This window comes from Crocuta crocuta, unplaced genomic scaffold, assembly GCF_008692635.1.
Source record: "Crocuta crocuta isolate KB4526 unplaced genomic scaffold, BGI_CrCroc_1.0 scaffold384, whole genome shotgun sequence".
NCBI lineage: Eukaryota > Metazoa > Chordata > Mammalia > Carnivora > Hyaenidae > Crocuta > Crocuta crocuta.
In genome coordinates this window covers 1,480,380-1,499,431 of record NW_027532182.1, presented here as the reverse complement: position 1 = coordinate 1,499,431, position 19,052 = coordinate 1,480,380, and the positions used below count along the sequence as shown (strand labels likewise).

General features: G+C 46.2%; 1 protein-coding gene across 1 annotated transcript in view; it reads left to right on the top strand.

Moving 5' to 3' along the window:
- Positions 1 to 19,052, top strand: part of PAMR1 (peptidase domain containing associated with muscle regeneration 1) — a 76,585-nt gene that overhangs the window by 37,157 nt on the left and 20,376 nt on the right. The window contains exons 4-6 of the mRNA XM_077777494.1: positions 5,685 to 5,799; positions 9,821 to 10,038; positions 12,499 to 12,606. Of these exons, the coding sequence (XP_077633620.1) occupies positions 5,685 to 5,799; positions 9,821 to 10,038; positions 12,499 to 12,606 (441 nt within the window). The remainder of the gene's footprint in view (positions 1 to 5,684; positions 5,800 to 9,820; positions 10,039 to 12,498; positions 12,607 to 19,052) is intronic.

The following is a 19,052-nucleotide window of genomic DNA, read 5'->3' as shown; positions in this document are numbered from 1 at the left end:
CCCTTCCCCACTCATTCTCTGTCTCTCAAAAACTGAATAAATGCTAAAAAAATTTTAAAAATAAAGAATTATTTGGGCGCCTACTTCATGCATATAAAGGTGTGAAGAAGACAGATGAGGTCCCTTCTCTCACAGAACTGTGTCATAGGTAGAAAGGAGGCAAACAATTAAATAAACATCACTCTAAAGTATCAAATTAGTTGAGATTATAGGCCAAATCATAAGGTGAGCCATGGAATTATTCCTGGACATCTGACAGCTCCTGATTAAGATCTGAGCCCCTGGTGAAAGCCATCTTTTAGCACTTATTATGAGCCAGGCATTGTTCTAAGTGCCTTCATGTCCAAGGCTGTTATTCCTCATCAAAGCCGCTTTATAGGTGAGACACTGAGGCACAGGGGGGTTAAGTAACTTCCCTTCCATCACGTAGCTTGTTAAGTAGCAGAAAGAAATGCCAATTCAGAAGCCAGAGCCCAGTCTTTCATCCTCTATCCTAAATCATTTCTTGTTGTGGGAGGCACTTGAGGTCCCCACTCCAAGTTCCTGTCCAGGAGCCCAGCAGGTCATGGTAGGATGAAATAGTCACGTGAAAGGTGTGAGCTGCCTCCCAGCTCCTGGCCTGGGACATGGGTCATCCTCATATCATCATCCAGGCATTTGTTCTGCCATCAGTGTTGGGGCTTCTGGGTCTAAATGGGTTTAGGGATGTAGCCAATGCTGTAAGGAGACTCTAAGGAGCCTTAAGGGTCAGAGCAGGGAATTAGAAGCTGGACCATCCTCAGTGGGTCTTGGGCCAAAATAGTGTCTCCGGTCCCGACAAGACTCAAGAGAAACAGCACTATTAGTTGCCATTTATTGAGCATTTTCCCTATCAGGTACTATGCTAAATGCTTTACATAAAGATCTATCTCATTTAATCCATATAACAAATAAGAAAACAATGACATGGTGGAAGGAACGTTCTCATTTCCAAATGAGGAAGTCTTGGCCTTGAGAACCTGGAGAACTTGTCTGGGGTCACACAGCTAGTAAAAGACTGAGCGGAAACGGACCCAGCCTGACTTCACGACTGCCCCTTAATCATTGTGAGCCTTGCCCCGGAGTCCTCTCCGAAGGAGGGAAGAAAATGCAAATGTCTCTCTCTGTCTGAATGCGTGCTTTCTTTATTTCTTCCCCCTCTCCCCACTCCCAAGAGGAAAGATTTAAGAAGACAAACAAACAAACAAAAAAACCCATAAAACAAAACCCAACCACGTCTCAGAAGTTTGTTGTGTCTGTCTCTTGCTCCTCCCCTCCCCCCCCACCCCATGCTGGAGATCGCAAGACTTTTGTCTGAATGCTGGGGTGTTCATTTTTGTTGGGAACCTTCCAGCTCTCTTGCCAGTTTAGAAGTTAATGGAGATTTCCCTTCAGCTCTGCAGTAGCAGAGTCTCTTCAGTGAACTCTCCTGTTTTGGCTTGTAGCAACAGAGGAGGGTCGGGGGGTGGTGGGGTGGGAGAGGAATCCAGGATTTGAGAGCCCAGGGGACAGTCTGGCTTCTCTGGCAAACACCCCTACACACATACACACACGCCCCACGTCCCCCCTGCAACAAGACATCGTCAGGAATCTGAACACGTTTCCGGGCCCGCTGCCTGCTCTGGTCTTTCAGCCTCAGGACCACCTGCTTGGTTGGCCAACAGTGCTTCCTTGGCGGGAACACTCAGCTGTGTTCACTGTTCTGCCCTAGACAGAGAGGTGCACTGAGTCCGCCCCTGCACCCAGGCCCGCCAGTTCCCGGAGAGGAGGCGAGAGTGGAAAGGGAGCTGAAGGAGCTCCTTGGTGTGCGGAGAGGGTAGAGCTCCTTCCTCCTCTTCCCTGTGCCCCATCCCCTTTCCACCCCCCCCACCCNCCGCCCCCAGCACACTTCTGAGAAGTGGCCTCTTTGTGTCTGGTTGGTTGGAACTTGTCCACCGTCTTGGGGTCAACTCCTCCCTTCCCCCCAGAGGGAGAAGGAAAACATCATGAGGAGCCGAGGCATGGCATGCGCTTTGGAACCCTGGCTGCTTCTGAAGGACAGCCTCGGGCCTGCAGGGACAAGTGGTATAGCTTTCACATGGCCAGGGGCCAGTGCCTGGGTGGGAATGGACGCCTCAGCCTCTCTAGAGGCTGCATGAGATCCTGGGTCTGGCTAAAGCCTGAATGGTCCTGCCAAGAAGACCTGACTGGGATGGGCACCAGCACCCCCAGACTTGAGGAGAGGCCCGGGTTCCCTGCTGCCCGAGTGCAGCTTCCGTATGCAAGAAAACAGGCAGGCAGCACTTGCTGCTGGTTCTAACTCAGGGTCCCTGCGGGAGGTTTGCTGTGGGAGCTGGGATTTAACACCTTGCAGGCTGGGAAGCTGCCAGTCCCCAAAGGGTGGAGGCTGTGCAGGAAGATTTCTTTTTTTGTCTCTCACACCCAGCGTATCACTTCCGTAGCCAGGCAGCAGATGGGTGGATGGGGGCGATGGTGTGTGAGGTGTGCAGGAAGAAGGAACGTGCACTTCAGAAAACACGACAGGTGGGTGGCAGGGGGGAAGATTCAGTGTATCTGTTTCAGGGGGTAGAAAAATCCTACTGCTTCCAAATGGAGCTGGACCGGGCTAGGTCAGGAAGCCCCCAAGACAGTTGAATGTACCAGCCAAGACCCAGCGTTGGTACTAGGCAGATCCAAGTTCAAATCCCTGCTCAGCTGCCAACCAGCAGCAGCTAACATTTACTGATGTCTCTGCTAAGGGCTTTCTGCCCATAATCTGATTCAAGTCTCACAAAATCACGTGAAGTAGGTGCCAGTTTTATTCCCATTCGATTCCAGTTTCCTGAGGTTCTGAGAGAAGAAGTAACTTGCCCAAAGCCACACAGCCAGTGAAGGTAAAGCTGAGTCTCAAACCAATGGCAGTGGGGACTCTGAAGTCTCCATTCATAACCGGTACTTGAGAGTAGAACAGTCACTTGCAGACTTTGACCTCTTGGCCGTCTGGCCTTGAGGAAGAAGTCACCTAACTTCTATCCTTCGCGTTCGGCATCTGGGAAATGGAGAGTTGAATGTTGTTCTCCTAGGTTTCTCATGAGCATTAAATGAGAGGGTGCTTGTAAATGTTTCAGCCCGTGCCTGACCTGTGATAATGTCATCATTCATTCATCCATTCAACCCATTACATCCCCGGTTCCATTCTAGGTGTACAAGCTAGAAAAAGTCCCAGCTCTACTAAAGTGAGTAAGCAGATAAGCTGGATAATTCCAAATAGCAATGTGTGTTATGAAGAAAACAAAAATAGGATAAGGGTAGTTACTGTAGAGACATGAAAGTCTCTTTGAAGAAATGGCATTTCAACTGAAGTCCCAAAGAACAGAGATGGGGAAGAAGACAAACCTGTCAGGTTAAGAGCAGCAAGTGCAAGGCCCAGAGTAGGGAACAGAGAGGAGGCCAGTGTGGCACGGGCAGGGTGAGGAGGCAGATGAGTGGAGTGGAGGCCAGGCAGAGGGTGCGTTTGGGCACTCATGGAGGCCGGGCCGTGAACGGTATCTGCATAGCGGGAAGCCTTTGGAGGGTTGAATCAAGAGAGTACTGTGATCTACTACTGTTTTTATTTACGGGGCGGCTTTGGCTGCTGTGTGGAGAATCAGATACTGGGGAAGCGGATTGCAGAGAGGGATGGCTGAGGCTGGGCGGGATGAGGACCCCAATGGACAGTGGTGGATGATGCTTGCCCCTGACAGACCAGGACAGCAGCCGAGAAAGTCCGAGTGAAGACATGACTTGTGCAGCCAGCCTAGCAGTAAGCGTCACAAAAGCAGAAGCCTCACACCTCGCAGCTTGTTGAAAGCAGAATCTGAGCTCTTTTCCTGATATGGTAGAAATGTCGCCACCACCATCTTGCCATGGAGCAGTATCAGCTGACATTAATATTTTTCTTCTAAGCGATGAGAATTTTTATTTTGGGGGAGGGGCTATTGAGTATAACTGCATATCTAGAATTTATGAGGTCAAACTGGATTTCGGCATAGAGCGGGGTTAGATAAACTTTTTCTTGAAGGAGCAGCTAGTAAATATTTTCATTATTGTGGGCTCTGCTGTCTCTTGTCAGAACTGCTCAACTCCGCCATTACAGTTTGAAAGCACCCATAGACCATACATAGAATACAGGTGTGGCTCTGTTCCAATAAAACTTTATGTGCAAAAACAGGCAGTGAGCCACATTTGGCCCATGGATTATAGTTTGACAACTCTGGTAGAAAGTAGCATTTATTTACATGACCCAGATGTTTTTTTTTTTTCTATAAACCAATTCAAGACCTTTCCTCCAAACCTTTTTGTGAAACTAGAGTGCATCTTGCACACCTATGCTTATCTTAACACTAGAAAATATGATGTAATTTAATGAGGACTCAGCCCAGTGGTTTTCAAATCTTTGTGATTCCTTGGAGGTAAGGAACCAGGGTGATAATGAGGGTGGAGGGCCTTGGACCCCCTGCTTCAAGCAAGAGAGCCTCTCGGGTCCATGTTTTTCTAATTGGTGGTTTTCATGAGAGTTTGTCTGGGAAAAAGGGATTGGGGGCTAGAAAAAAAAATAGAAAACCAGTGATGCAGTCCAGCTGGTTGGAGATCATGTCCTCCTTCTGGTGTCCTGGGTTAGGGAGGCATTTATTACGTAATTGCAAATAGAACAAAAATTGTCATACATTTTCTAACTGGATGGAAAGGGGTCAAGTAGGAATTGCTTTGGTGTTATATCTGTGAGGTAGAGTATGTTCAGGGAACACAGACCAAGGGTCTTATGCAGATTCAGGCTTCAGACAAAGGCCACAGTGTCTACTTTCAAAGCCTTTAAGGGCGGGGGCTTCTGGGTGTTTCAGTTGGTTAAGCATCCAACTTCAGCACAGGTCTTGATCTCACAGTTTGTGGGTTCGTGGGCTCTGGGCTGACAGTACAAAGACTGCTTAGGATTCTCTCTCTCTCTCTCTCTCTCTGCCCCTTCCCCACTTGTGCTTTCTCTCTCTCTAAATAAATAGTTTAAAAAAAAAAAAGCCTTTCAGGGTGGAGTCAGCAGGTTGGCATATGGAAGTCTTGGAGAGGCAGAATGATAGAGTGGCTTGGACTTTACATTCAGGCATGGTTAAGTTTGAATTCTGCTCAGTCACTTAGTGGCTTGACAAGCTATTTATTTCTTTATTTTTTTAATTTCTTTTTTTTTTTTGTTTTTTGAGAGAGAGAGAAGAACACAGATGGGGAATGGGCAGAGAGAAAAGGAGACACAGAATCCGAAGCAGGCTCCAGGCTCTGAGCTGTCAGCACAGAGCCCGATGTGAGGCTCAAACCCATGAACCATGAGATCATGACCTGAGCCGAAGTCAAATGCTTAACTGACTGAGCCACCCACACACCCCTCAACAAGCTATTTCTTTAACTCTCTTGTTATACATCTTCCCAGATGGAAAACTGGAATGATATTACTTCCCCTTTCAAGCTTGGGAAATAAGCTTGGGTAGATTAAGCGAATTAACCTATGCAAATTTCCTAGCACATTGACAGGTGCTTGAGAAAGTAACTTCCTTCTCCATTCTGTTCTCAGGGGTGTGGGATGAACACAAAGGCTCTTTGAGACCTTCTACCATCTCTTTCCAGTTTATTCCAATTTCCGTGTCCCAATCTTCTCTTCCCAGGATGTGGCCAGGTTCTGCGAGCTCCAAAGGGCCAGATTTTGTTGGAGAGCTACCCTCTAAATGCTCACTGTGAATGGACCATTCATGCCAAACCTGGGTTCATCATCCAGCTAAGGTAAGGGGCTGAGATCAGAATTAGAGTTTGAGGTTATAAGGAAACACAGTAAGAGGACTGAGCGCCCTGGATCCTAGTGACCAAAGGCTAACCATCAGCACCTTATTCTTAAAAGCAGAAAATGTACAATGGAGACTTTTTTTCTTTTTAAAGTCTTGGCAATTCCATGGGATAAGACCTGGTCAAAGCTACTGGCAATGAAATGTTTGTCATTCATTGCCCTAGAACTGGGGGTGCTTAGGCAGTTTTGACCCAAGAATAACACCAACAAAGCAAAATACTGATAGCAGTCTACCCATCCACAAATCTTTACCAAGTCTTCCTATTCTCCCAGTACTGGGCTGGGTTCTATGGGAGGAAAGTGAAGAAATAAAAGGCACAGGTCTAACCTTCAAGGAATTTACATCCATTAGCTCCTTTCACTGATGTTCTCAGAAAATGACAACCACCTCTATAACAAATAAACCAGTTTTTTCGCTTGCATTGAAGGTAAGTCATTTCTTCTTATGAAGCTTTGGGGTCCTCACAAATATGTAATTTATACCATAGTACAAAGTACAGATCCAGTATTGTTGTAACTGTAGATAAATAACACAAGAGAGAACGGTTCACTGCTGTATCCTAGTGCTGGGGACAGTACATGGTACACACCGTAGGTGCTTGGCAGATACTTGTTGCATAAATAAGTGTTGAAAGAACTTCTCCTTGCCTCCAGTGTATCCCACTCTCCTGGGAAACACGTCTCCTTTAACTCTCTAGGGAAGCAGAGTGGCCCACTCACCCCTGGAATTTCTAGGAATACTGTCCACTTAGCTCTTCTTTTTCTAACCAGTGGGGAGGTTGACAGTCATGAAAATCTCTAATCTTCTAGGGCACAGGTTTTCAGTAAGTATTTTCCGGATGGATCAGTGGAGGTTTCCACATTCCAGCTGGCTCCTCGAATGGCTCTCTGTCCTCTAATAGGGACCACATGATGCCCTACCTGGGAAGGAGCCAACAAAACAGGTCCCCTTCTCAGTTCTCGTCATCAAAGCTGGCCCTCGGTGGCTGGTTTCCCCATTCCTGTAGGATCGGGTTTGGGAGTGAGACTCGTTAATTGGACTTTTCTAGAGAATGGTTAGCACAAGGAACATCTGAAGGCCCACACCCTTCTGCTTAAGGTGCCTCCGGTGGGGTCTGCCAGAGATGATGAGGGGATGTGTTCAATGCTGCATATTATTTCAGGACCTCAGGGACAAGGCCAGATGGTCCCCTTAAAGGGTGTCTGAGGAGCTTCTCCAAGATCCAGGATGTAAAGAAAATCTCTCCCAAAACAAAAATCCAAAATGGTGGAGGGATTGAAGAAGCACATCACCTGCCTGGGAACACCACTAGGGAGGCCTGGAAATAGGTAGATTTCTTCCCTTCTAGTCAGATATGGACCTGCTGGCCAGTGATAATAAAAAATAACAGGAAACGCTGATGCATATGTACAGTGTTCAGACCAAAAGCTGAGCGATCATCCCTGATGCCCCTCTTTCTATCACCTACCACAGCCAGGCCACCACAAAATCTATTTTCTTACCTGTAAAATAATCTCAATTCCATCCGCATCTGACTCTAGTGCCACCATTCGCCTTTATCCCCACACCATCTCTCCTCAGTTCTCTCATGGCTTCCTAACTGGCTCACGTGTGCATTCTTGCCAGCTCTGCTGCTTACCCTCCTCAGTGACAAGAGAGATCGTTTAAAATTCTAAATCCAATCATTATTCTGTTGTTGAAACCTTCCAGTTTCTTCCTATCAGGCTTGGAATAAAATCTAGACTCTTCATCATGCAGGATCTGGATACTGCCCCCCTCCTTAGTTCATACCAGTCTCCTTATACTCCACCTTGCAGCATCCTGACCTTCTTTCAGTTCCTCAAATATGCCAAACTCATTACTGCCTCAGGCCCTTTGCACTTACAGACCCCCCCTGCCTGGATCTCTCTTCCCCATGACTTCCCATGACTGGATCTATTTCATCATGTAAGTGTCTGCCCAGATATCAAGTTCAGAGAGGTCTTCCTTGACCTCTCTTTTATAAAAAGCTTACCCTCCCCAGTCACTGTTCCTGCTCTTACCTGGTTTATTTTCTTCACAGCGCCTAATACTCTATGATATTACCTTGTATTCTAGTTTCCTTGTTTATTGTTTATTCCCTAAATCAGAACTACTCTCCATTAGGGCAGGCACTAGTTGGGTAGATTTAGTTGGGTCACTGCTGTGCTTTCAGCACCTAGAACAGCGCCAGCCACAGAAAAGGCCTGCCACAGATAGATGTTAACAGAACAAATGAGTGTATGAACATAAATACAACTTGCAGTGTCTCATATTTTGGTTTCAGAAAAAGCCGTAATCTCTGTTGGGTGGTGGCCTTGTCCCTGCTCCTTCCCTTTTCAGACAGAGGTACTGAAGTCCAGAGAAAGAACTGATCTGTCAAGGCTCGCTGTAAGCTAGCAGTGGCATCTTGATGAGAAGCCAGATCCTAGGGTGCCTGGGTGGCTCAGTCGGTTAGGTGTCCGACTTCGGCTTGAGTCATGATCTCATGGTTCGTGAGTTCAAGCCTCATGTCAGGCTCTGAGAGCCTGGAGGCTACTTTAAATTCTCTCTCTCTCTCAAAAATAAATAAGCATAGGAAAATAAAAAGAAGTCTGGTTGTTAGATACTAGACCACGTTTCACAAAGCATGGTTAATGGAACTTACAGTCCCTTACAAAAGGTTTTGTGATAAAAACTTTGTAAAATAAACACTAGCTATACTTAGCTAGAGGGCTTCTTTTTAGTAAGATTCTTAGATGCATTTAAAATATACTGATTCACTATATTCTAGTGTTCTCTAATCCTGACCCTTGAACTTTTCACGCAAAGTGGTAGAAATAGGCCCTTGTTTCAGGTGACAGTTGTGAGCTCTTCTGTCTTTTCCTATTTCTTTTCCAAAACTTGAAGGAGAAGATACAGATGTACATTCTGTGAACTTGATACCCAGACATTGCCTTGGGAATATTTTGAGAAATGGCTTTTCCTCTCCTGCTCTAGGATGTGGCTGCCTCCTGTCTTGTCTCTTGGAATTGGAAGCGTGGGGTCATCTTCTGCTTTTTTTGATCTGATGTATTCCAGTATTTCCAAACCCAACACCCTTTTAGGCAATCACAGGTTTATCAGATCTCCCCCAATTCTGAAATTCTGATACAGTGCTACCTTTTCTACTCTTTGGGGCAAGAATTATTGCTACCCAGAGGATAATTACCTTCTTATCCTTCATCAAACAGAAAGATGTGCAGAGATTTTGTTCTTTTATTGAGTTCTGCAAGACAATGTGCACTTTTTCCATTCTCCAATTGTAAAATTATACTATAGTATCTATTCAACCATCTCTTCATCAGTATTCGCTTGGCATCTCTGTATGCCAGGCACTGTGTTAGGCACTATGCAAACAGTGATGGGATAAGACAAATGTTCTCTCCTACACTCAAGAAATTTGTAGTCTAGCGGAGGAGGTAGGCATTCATGCCTGTGCATGCAGAGACACACACTCACAAAATCAAGAAGATAAATTTGAGGAGTTAAAATTAGTATCTTCATTAGGAAGAGAACAGAGGATCTCCTTTAGAGACAGCTGTCAGGGAAGCCTCTTTGAGGAGAGAATATTTAAGGTGAAGCCTGAGGACAGTAAGGAACCAGCCAGGCAGAATGGGTGGAAAAGTGCCCCTGTAAGAGAGGCCAGCTATGTGCATTCAGCCATCTCTGAATGGAATAGGCACTCCTTCTGCCTGGGCATGCTCACACACATGGGGACAATAGACATATACATGCCCCTCTGTTAAGGGAAATTCATTTCACCTCACATTGTCCAGGACCCTTTTTCTATCAGATCAGGCCAGTGGTACCACTCTTCCGAGACCTGGTCATCATCTGGCCTTGAACTTGTCAGGGGTCTCAGGAGTCTCAGGATGGTTCAGGGCCCACCTGTTTTGTGCTTTCCCCTTCTCCACCCACAGGTTCATCATGTTGAGCCTGGAGTTTGACTACATGTGCCAGTATGACTATGTTGAGGTCCGTGATGGGGACAGCAGCAATGGCCGGATCATCAAACGCTTCTGTGGCAATGAGCGGCCCGCTCCTATCCGGAGCACAGACTCTTCGCTCCACATCCTCTTCCATTCAGATGGCTCCAAGAATTTCGATGGCTTCCATGCTGTATTTGAGGAGATCACAGGTAAAGGCCATCGAGACAAGTGTAGCATTTTATGGCTGTGCTCCAGACAAACATCTCCTTTCTGTGCACATCCCCTTCTCCCTGCTCAGCCTTATTAAAACCCAGTGTGCTGCATCCTCAGAAGCAACCTACACAGAAGGAAGAGAAGGAAGAAAGAAATGGCAAGCTCTATTTCACAGATGTTCACCAGAAGCATACCTAGGAACTAGGGATGCCCCTGTATGCTGGAGCGGGAGGGGCTAGGTAATTTCTCCAAGGTCACAAAGCAGTTGGCCCTATAGATCACACTTGGGGGCATCTTGTGGTTAAGAGCATTAGCTTTGGAGCTCTGGCAGATTAAGCCGTGTGCCCTGGGGTAAATTCTACTTCTCTAGGCCTCAATTTCCTAATCAGCACATAAGGGAATATGCATAGATCTTGCTCCATTCAGGAGGCTCTGGGAGACGGAGTGGATGAAGAATTTAGCAGTGTCTGGTACATAGGACGTACTCCAGAGCTGTCCAACCCCAGTCATGCCCCGAGCCTCCCTGTTATCTACAGGACCGGCATCCAAAGCGTTTCACTCAGTGGTGAGGGCCCCTTACTTTGTGAGTAACTCTAAGCTTGACTTTAACTCCTGCCCTGTTCATATCAGGAAGTAGGATTTGACCAAAATGAGCGAAACACTCCATCCTAAAGAAGCACCCTGAGCCCTCACTGTTCTGAGATTGGGTTGCATCAGGTTTTAAAAACTAAGCTCGGGCTTGAAGTTCTGTTTTTTTAAAAGTACCCAACCAGGCATTGGCATGGCATTTTGATCACTATGGCTTTTGCATGATATAAACATCTTAGGAAAAGTGGTGGTGGCAGTAGGGTCATCCCTCTGCAGCCTTGTCCTTTGGGTGAGACCAGCATACCGTCCACACCCCCCCCCGCCACCCCACACGTGCCCTTCCCTTGGAATGTCTCCATGTGAGCTCTCAGCAGCTGCAGGTCCCCTGTGTGCCTGCTGCCTTCACAGAGGATGGCCCCGGTAGAGCTGTGCGGGCCGGGGTTCTAGAAGTGTGCTTCTGTGGTATGGTACAGTCCGCCTCTGGCTGATCCTCGCCCTCAGTAGTACGTGGCTGGCCGAGGCTGGCCAAGGGATGAGGAGTCACATTGAGACAGTTGTGTGGGTCCTTGTGGCAGTCAGCAGGCCTGGCCATCAGGGTCGCCAGGTAGAAACAGTGGCGGCTCACCAGCTTGTGACCCTGTGATGGAGGGAAGGGCCAGGAGGGTCCCTTCCTGCCCCGAAGTGGACTCCTCAGCCCCCACTGGAGAACTTTGGGAACTGCTGGTCTGCATGGTCAAGTAGACGGAGCACTGTGGCTCCTCAGACACCCTGTTTGTGTGCGAGCGCTGGATTTTTCCTCAGGCTAGTGTCACCTTCTCCACACCTATGCGTCAAATACCAGCCCTCAGGCTTCGTCTCCTGCTCCTCCTCCTCTGCTGAACCTTTTCTTTTGTTCCAATGGGTTGTGACTTTGCCCTGTTTTGAACTTCTTACAGCACTTTCTCCTCTTTCCTAACGTTAGGTGAATTATGCCTCAGGTGATAGTCGTTGTATATTTATTGTCAAAAAGCTCTGATTCGGTAAACGGAATGTCCTGTTCATCTTTGCATCTCTCCAGCTGCCTCACAGAGAGCAAGCACTCCGTTTGGGCTTGTGGAACTGGACCCAGTGATCTGGTTCCGTGTCAGGATAAATTAATGTAGGGTTAGTGGTTCAGATGCAGACCGCCGTTTCCCAAAGTATCCTCTGTAGAAAAACAGTTCTCCGTAAAATGCAGGTTCTGAGGCCAGATAAGCTTGGGGAAGGCCAGACATTACATGCATCCTTTTCATTTGCAGTGCACATTAGGACATGAACATTCTGAGAAGTTCTGCAGTAAAGAAATCTGGTTCATTGTCATTTAATACCAGCAGCGTTTCCCTACCATATCTGAGCTCAGAACTCTTTCTTAGTTGAACATATCAACATCGCAAGAAACTAATGTTTACAGAATGTATGTTAGGAAATTCTCAAGTACACTTGTCATGGAGATCTTCCAGTTCCTTTCCCCTAAGACCCAGGATGCTGCACTTTCTTGAAGGAAAAAAAAAAGATCTCAATCTATCTGAGGCTGCCGCTCTCCCCTGGGGTCTTTCTGGGAGGGGTAAAGGCATGCTTCCACTTTAACCCTGCGGTGTGGCTGTTTATTGGCTTTAGGCTTTTCAGACCATAGGGCCATACTTCTGGGGCCTTCAAAAATATCAAATAACATCAGATAAGTACCTGTTTTAGGCATTCTCAAATACTGGTGATGTAGATCCAGTAAAAGAAGTAAAAATATTGCAAGAAGACTGCAAAAGGCAAGTGAAAGACTCTGGTTGAGGCTCCAGGCTTGAAGACGTTGACTCACCGCACAGTGACACTGAGGGAAATTGCCTTTTCTCTTCCAGCATGTTCCTCTTCTCCCTGTTTCCATGATGGTACTTGCCTCCTTGACAACACCGGATCTTACAAGTGCGCCTGCCTGGCAGGCTACACTGGGCGGCACTGTGAAAATCGTGAGTATGCCTCTGGAATGAGGGTTGGGGAGTCACGTGAGGCTGGCACGGAGAGGGCCCTGGGAGCTCGTGAAGTATGTTGTTTCTTGGCGTTTAGGACGGTGTGTCCAGGGTAGCACATAATGTAGACATTCCCATCGAGCGGTTCTCAGCGCTGGGCTGCCTCTGAGTCAGGATATCTGGAACCACTTAGGTCTTTCCAGTGACATTTCTAGATCTCTCCTGCTGCATATAGTTCTCAAAAAGATATGCCTTCAAGGCCTCAAATGATATTCAGAGCTCAGAAACGTGGAAGAAGTGCCAACAGTAGAAACCCACCGTCATTAATTTTCCTATGGTTCTCAGTCTAGACTCCCTGTCGATTGCAAGATCTGAATTTTGGAGTGAGGCCCCAGGGCAGCATGCATAGCTTCCGGTGTGTTGTTACATGGTCTGAAGCCATTGGCAGAGAAGAACTCAACACTATGACCAGAGATCATTAATCAAGGGCCTCTGGCCACCAAGACTTGTTTATGACATGTGTCACAACCAAAGTTTGAGACCTGAAACAGGTGTCATGAACTGCAGCTGTCAGCATGGAATGAAACGTGCAGAAGAATAAGAAGACTCAAAATTTACAGAGGGGGTGCAAAGGAGGGCAGATGATGGTGTGGGCTGGGGTTTCCCGCAGCAGATCCTGAGTGGTAGGTATGAGCGAGGACATATGTTAGGACATGCTCTTGGAGAAGCTGGCAAGGGAGTGGTGACGCTGGACCACGAGGGGAGGGAAGCCAAGCAAAGGTGTGATTTTAGGCAAAATCCAATCTCAGTGGAATCTGGAATGTGATTTACACCTCAGAGTATATGCTGGCTTTATAGCAAGGAGCTGGGCTTCCATATCCCCCCTGCAACCAGCCATTGGCCATAGGCTACCCTGGGTGAGTAGAAGAACATGACTGACTTTCTGTGTATGTGGGTTGGGTGGTTCCAATAACCCTTGAATAGTCAAGGAGACCTCAGGTGCAGGCCAATGGAAGCAAAACAGTATAGACTGGGGAATGGGGGTGGAAAGGGGCCCACAGAAGCAGTGAAAAGGCATCTGAAGACAGATCACCAACAATGTCTGCTCTAACCACTTGGAACTAGCATGCGCAGGTACTTTGGGGTCATCCTATAAGGTGCCTGGTCTGATACCATTCTATAAAGTTCAGACATTTTCCAATCGATTTCATGAGTTGTTCTAAACAAGGCAGACAGAAGCCATGGTGTCAGTAGAGTGTCCTTGAGTGTGTCATTGTGTTGTGCTGAAAGCATCCCTTGCTTTGGGTTGGTGCGGCCGAACTGAGCATGGTTATGCTGGCTGCTTAGAAAAAGACGTTTCTGCTTCATGGCTCCTGCCTTGTTTGAATCTTCTGTACTGTGTGCAAGGCCAAGAAGAGAAATGCTGCTTTCTCTTTGTTTTAAAAATGTGTGTAGAGAGTGAATCTGGAATCTTGGCAATGGCCAATCCTGAGCTTTAAAGGGTTAAATTTGGAATGAGAAACAGAAAAAGGGGAAAGGCTTAATTTCTGGTTGAACTAATTGCACAATACTAAAGCTTTGAAAAAAGGTAAAATTAGAGAGAAAGGAAGTATTGCCGAAGAAGCCAAGATGCGTTAAGAAGCTGGGTCAAATCAGGGCACAGTGAAAGGCAAGGGGGGGGGGGTGGTGGTGAGGGGTAGTAATTGATCAAAAGTTGTGACTAAAATATTTATGAGTTGCTTATGAGTCAAACATTGACTTTTCAGCACTGTCATTTTATCCAGAAAAAGGAAAACAAAACAAATACATATAATGAAAAAGAATGGAAACTATGTTATTATGAACTGATTCATATCTTGAGTCACAAACTGGCTCGAATCACATCTGGTCTCAAAACACCAGTGTAGGTGGACAAGAGAATTCTTCCTAGCCACTTTTTAAAATGTCCTTAAAAAACGGTAGTTCCCTTAGTACCTTATAGTTGTAACTGGGTGAAGGTATTGGTGGTGGGAATCTGACACTTCATTTGCTGGCATTCATGTGGTGGGCGACCAAATGTTTTATTATTCTTTTAATAAGATTTAGTTTGTTTTTCCTTCTAGGAAATTCAGCAAGAGTCCCAACTAACTCAATGAGGGGAACGTCACAAAAATTGGCTGTGGCAGTTTACCTTGTAATTTCTGAACAAACCGTGGCAGAATTCTAGAATAGCCTATTAGTTAGAAAAACAAAGAAGGGGGGAAAAGAGATTCACATTATTGTTTTCCTCCTGAGTATCCCACTAAACTGAAACAGTCTCCCTGGAGGAAATTCCTTCAAAACGAACAAGAAACTCAAGCATTCTGGGATTCTTTGTACATTTTGAAATACCCAAATTGGACTAGACATTTGCTTTACAAAATAGCTTTAAAAGCACCAAGTCAAATATTAATGAGAATTCCATCTTTTATTTATGTAGTACCAAATCTGATGTGGGGCAGCCACTTCATAGATGCTGCTCTAATGGTCTGCCCTCCTGAAGTCTTTGTAAAAAAGTAGATGCTCCTTTTAGCAGATGAAGGATTTGAAGCAGAGAGCCCAAGGCACTGAAATTCAAAACGAGAGGCTCAAATACCACATTTCCCATACTGTTCACGGTCTCCCAGACCTGGTTCTCACCACGTGGCTCAATGGAACTCTGGGTGAACAATTGATAAGCTCTGGTCATGGCATCATGGCCCATAATGAGGTCCTCTCAAAGGACTTACCTTCCCAGGTGAGCTCTGCCTGTCACTCTTTACTAAAGAGAATCCTGACTCGCTGTCTGTTGATAGAAGCCATTCTATTCTCATTCTTTTCTTTGTATACATTTAAGAATGTGAGTGGGACTGGAATAAAAGTAGATTTTCTACCGACATACAGAAGAAATAAGCACTTGTAAAAATAATCAAATAGTCCAGAGGTATTTAAAATAAAAAGAGAACATTACTTTCCCTGACCCACCCTAGTTTCCAGTGGAATCACTGTTCCTATGGGTCTTCTGGACTTTCTGCTGTAATGTACAAGCCTAAGTTGTTGATAAATCGGCATTTTAAACCAGTGATTCTCAATTGGGGATGATTTTGCCCCCTCCCTCGGGGGAGTTTGGCAGCATCTAGAAACATTGTTGCTTGTCATCATGGAGGGGGGTTGTGGGGGGGATGTCACAGGCTTCTAGTGGGTGAGGCCAGGGATGCCAATAAATACCCTACGACGCATGAGGTTAGACCCAGACCACAGAGTTATCTGACCCAAATGGTAATCATGTCAAGGTTAAGAAAACCTGTTTCAAACAAAAGTGGATTAAAATATACATGCAGGTTTTCAGTGTGTTGTGATTTTCAGTGCCTGTTTCATGGATGTTTTTTCCAGGCCACTCCATGTTTGTCTACCTCATTTAAAAAAAGGGGGGGGGGGTATTTTGTGTGTGTTCCATTGTAAAGATGTATATACAATCACATATTCATCTAATTTCTTAAAATGGACTTGATGCTGTGTTTAATGTATTATTATCAAGAGAGCTTCAATGAATATTCTAGCACTTACCTTTTGATTCATTTGGAGAGGAATTTTTGTAAGATAAATTCTTAGATATTGAGCTGTTAACTCAAAGGGTACATGTTTTTAAACTCTAGAGAGCTATTCCTGAAATGGTCGCTAAGAGGTTTCACATCGCTAAGAGGTTTCACCAGTTTACGAGATGAGCTGTTTTAAACACCAGTCCTCAGAATGAGAATTAGAACTCGCATTGGAGAAATGAGGGTCTGTTCTTGTCAACTTGAAAATGGATTTCTTCTCAAAGATAAATGGGTCTGAGCGAAGATCTCGTGGCCAGACTTCCTGGGGCTGTGAATACAGAGGAAGAAACAAACACCCGCGCAGGTGGGTGGTCGGGCTCCTTCAGCTGTGGACAGGCTATGAGAGCCCCCAGTGCGGTCGGTCTGTAGATGCTGCACTTGACCCTCATGTCTCCTCTGGCTGTTCCGCAAGAAGGAGCAACTTTCCTCTGCTCCTAGGTGGCCTCCTCTGAGAGCAGAAAACGAGGTGACCCCCTCTTCGGTGTTGGGGCCAAGCTAGCCTCCTGCCAGTACCCTCAGTGACCCCAACCTCCCTGGGCTACTGCGTAAGAAACTGGTCCCCGCCCCCCATTTTTCCCTCTGAAGTTTCCTGTTCCTTTGTATGGAACACAAGGACAAAATAAGTTCTTGAGTAAATGGTGGGAATCTTGTTCTGTTAAAGTGGAGAGTGAGGCCTTCATTGCCCCGTTCCAGTTTCCATGTTGCCTTTGTTCCTCTGGCCCAGTTGCCGATGCCCGGGCTCTCCCCTGCATCCTAATGAAGGACGATGAAACGGGCTAAATGTTGGGGCACAATGCTCACACTGCGGGCTCTGACGCGCTTTGAACAAAACAAATCGGCTTCCACCAATTAAAAAAAACAGGGGAATCTGGATTCGTTTGGGGTTTGGGGCGTCAGAAAGTTTCCCGCTAGCCTGTCCCAAGGACTGGGAAGAAAGAGCCCCAGATGAGAGGCACACTTTATACTTTAGCTTCAAAGGGGCAACCGCATTTCTCATCAGAATAAGTGATTGGGAACTTGGGGGTTTTCATGGAAACGGTAACGCCGATGCAGTGAGAATGTGTTGAGGCCAACAGTGGGTCACGACCAGGACGTGAGATGCGGAGCTTTGGTGGAATCCGTGCAGATTGTCCTGAGATTACTCAGGCGCGGCATTGTTACAATGGAATCGTTCCCTGGATTTTTCACAGTTCCAAGGGCCTGTCTTGTCTTAATTTATGAAAGACAGGTGCACCTTTGTCCGTAGTGAGATGGTACATCCCAAAGTGAAGAGCTTGGGCTCTGTGGTCAGAAGGACCTTGGCTTGACTCTTAGCCTGCAATTTACCAGCCAGATGGCCTTGAGCAGGTCGTTTAACTCCAGCCTCATTTTCCCTGTTTACAAAGTTCAGAAAAATAATACCAACTATTTCTCAGTGTTTGTGAGGATGCACTGAAATAATCCATAGAAGGTGCTGAGTTCAGTAATAGGACCCATTATTATTTTTAAAAATTTTTTTAAATTTGAGCACATAGCTGACACATGATGTTATGTTAGTTTCAGGTGTATGACATAGTGATTCAGTTTCTCCAGATGTCATGCTATGCTCACCACAACTTAGCTACCATCTGCCACCCTACACTGCTATTATGGTATCATTGACTATCTTCCCTACGCTGTGCCTTTAATCCCTGTGACTTAATTCTTCCATAACTGGAAGCCTATATCTCCCACTCCCCTTCAACCATTTTGCCTGTCCCCTACCTCCTTCCTTCTAGCAACCACCAGCTTGTTCTCTGTATTTATAGGCCTGTTTCTACTTTCCATGTGTTTATTCATTTGTTATGGCCATTGGAAAGTTTGGCAGAAAGCAAGGAATTCTCCGGGTAAGGGGGGACAGCACCAGTTTCTACAAACTAGATGATTATGACACACCTTTCTCAGGGCTCCAGAGTTTAGGAAGATTCTCCCTTTGACTTTCTAAGTTTCCTCTGTGAACTGCTGTTTGTAAATCATTGCCAGATACTAAGAACTGTTACTGCTGCACTTGCATACAGGCAGGAAGGATCTGGTGTTATAAGGGCAAGGAGACACTTCCAACATCATTATCCTAGAGGAATCCTAGATCCCAGGAGAAGACACCCGCACTGGGCCTGATGGATGGGGAGCCTTTGTGACCAGGGCTGCTCAGAGAGGGGGCTCTGAGAAATGACGAATGGAGTAATGCCGAGGGAGTAACTGGATTTGGAAATTCCAGGGCAAGTTGCCCAAGCTTTTTCTTATGGGCTTTTTCAGAAGTCACTCATTTCACACGTGGCAGGCTCTGTGTCAGTCCCCTGGTGGTCGTGTAGGAGACTGCCACTCCAGAGCATCCCTTATATGTTTCACTAGAGGGACGTAGCAATCAAGAGAATGAGCAGTCTGGCTTGAGATGGTATGAGAAGTAGAAGGATAATTCCATGAAGAGCCATGGAGAATCCATAGTTGTTACCAGCAAGCATTGGTGACCCAGAGCCTTCAGAGATTGCAGGAGCCCCAAGAAGACCATCAGCTAGTGGACCGCTAACTTCTCATACACCTCCTTACACCTGTGCCTCCCATCCACTTCCCTCCCTAACACGGAGATGAATCTCTGACATCCTTCTTGGTGTATTTAGAGGGATGCCATCCCATTTAGAGTAAGATCTGAAAAGCAAAAGCTATCACTGTACACAGGAGAAACTGCCTTTATGTAGTTATCGAGGTATTTGTTTTATAATTCAGGAGAACGTTTCCTTTTTGTTTGGATCATTCCTTGTTGGGTGAACCTGAGTCTGCATAGACAACAGGACGTTTTGGCATGAACTCTGATGGGCTTTGCAGGCCCCTAGC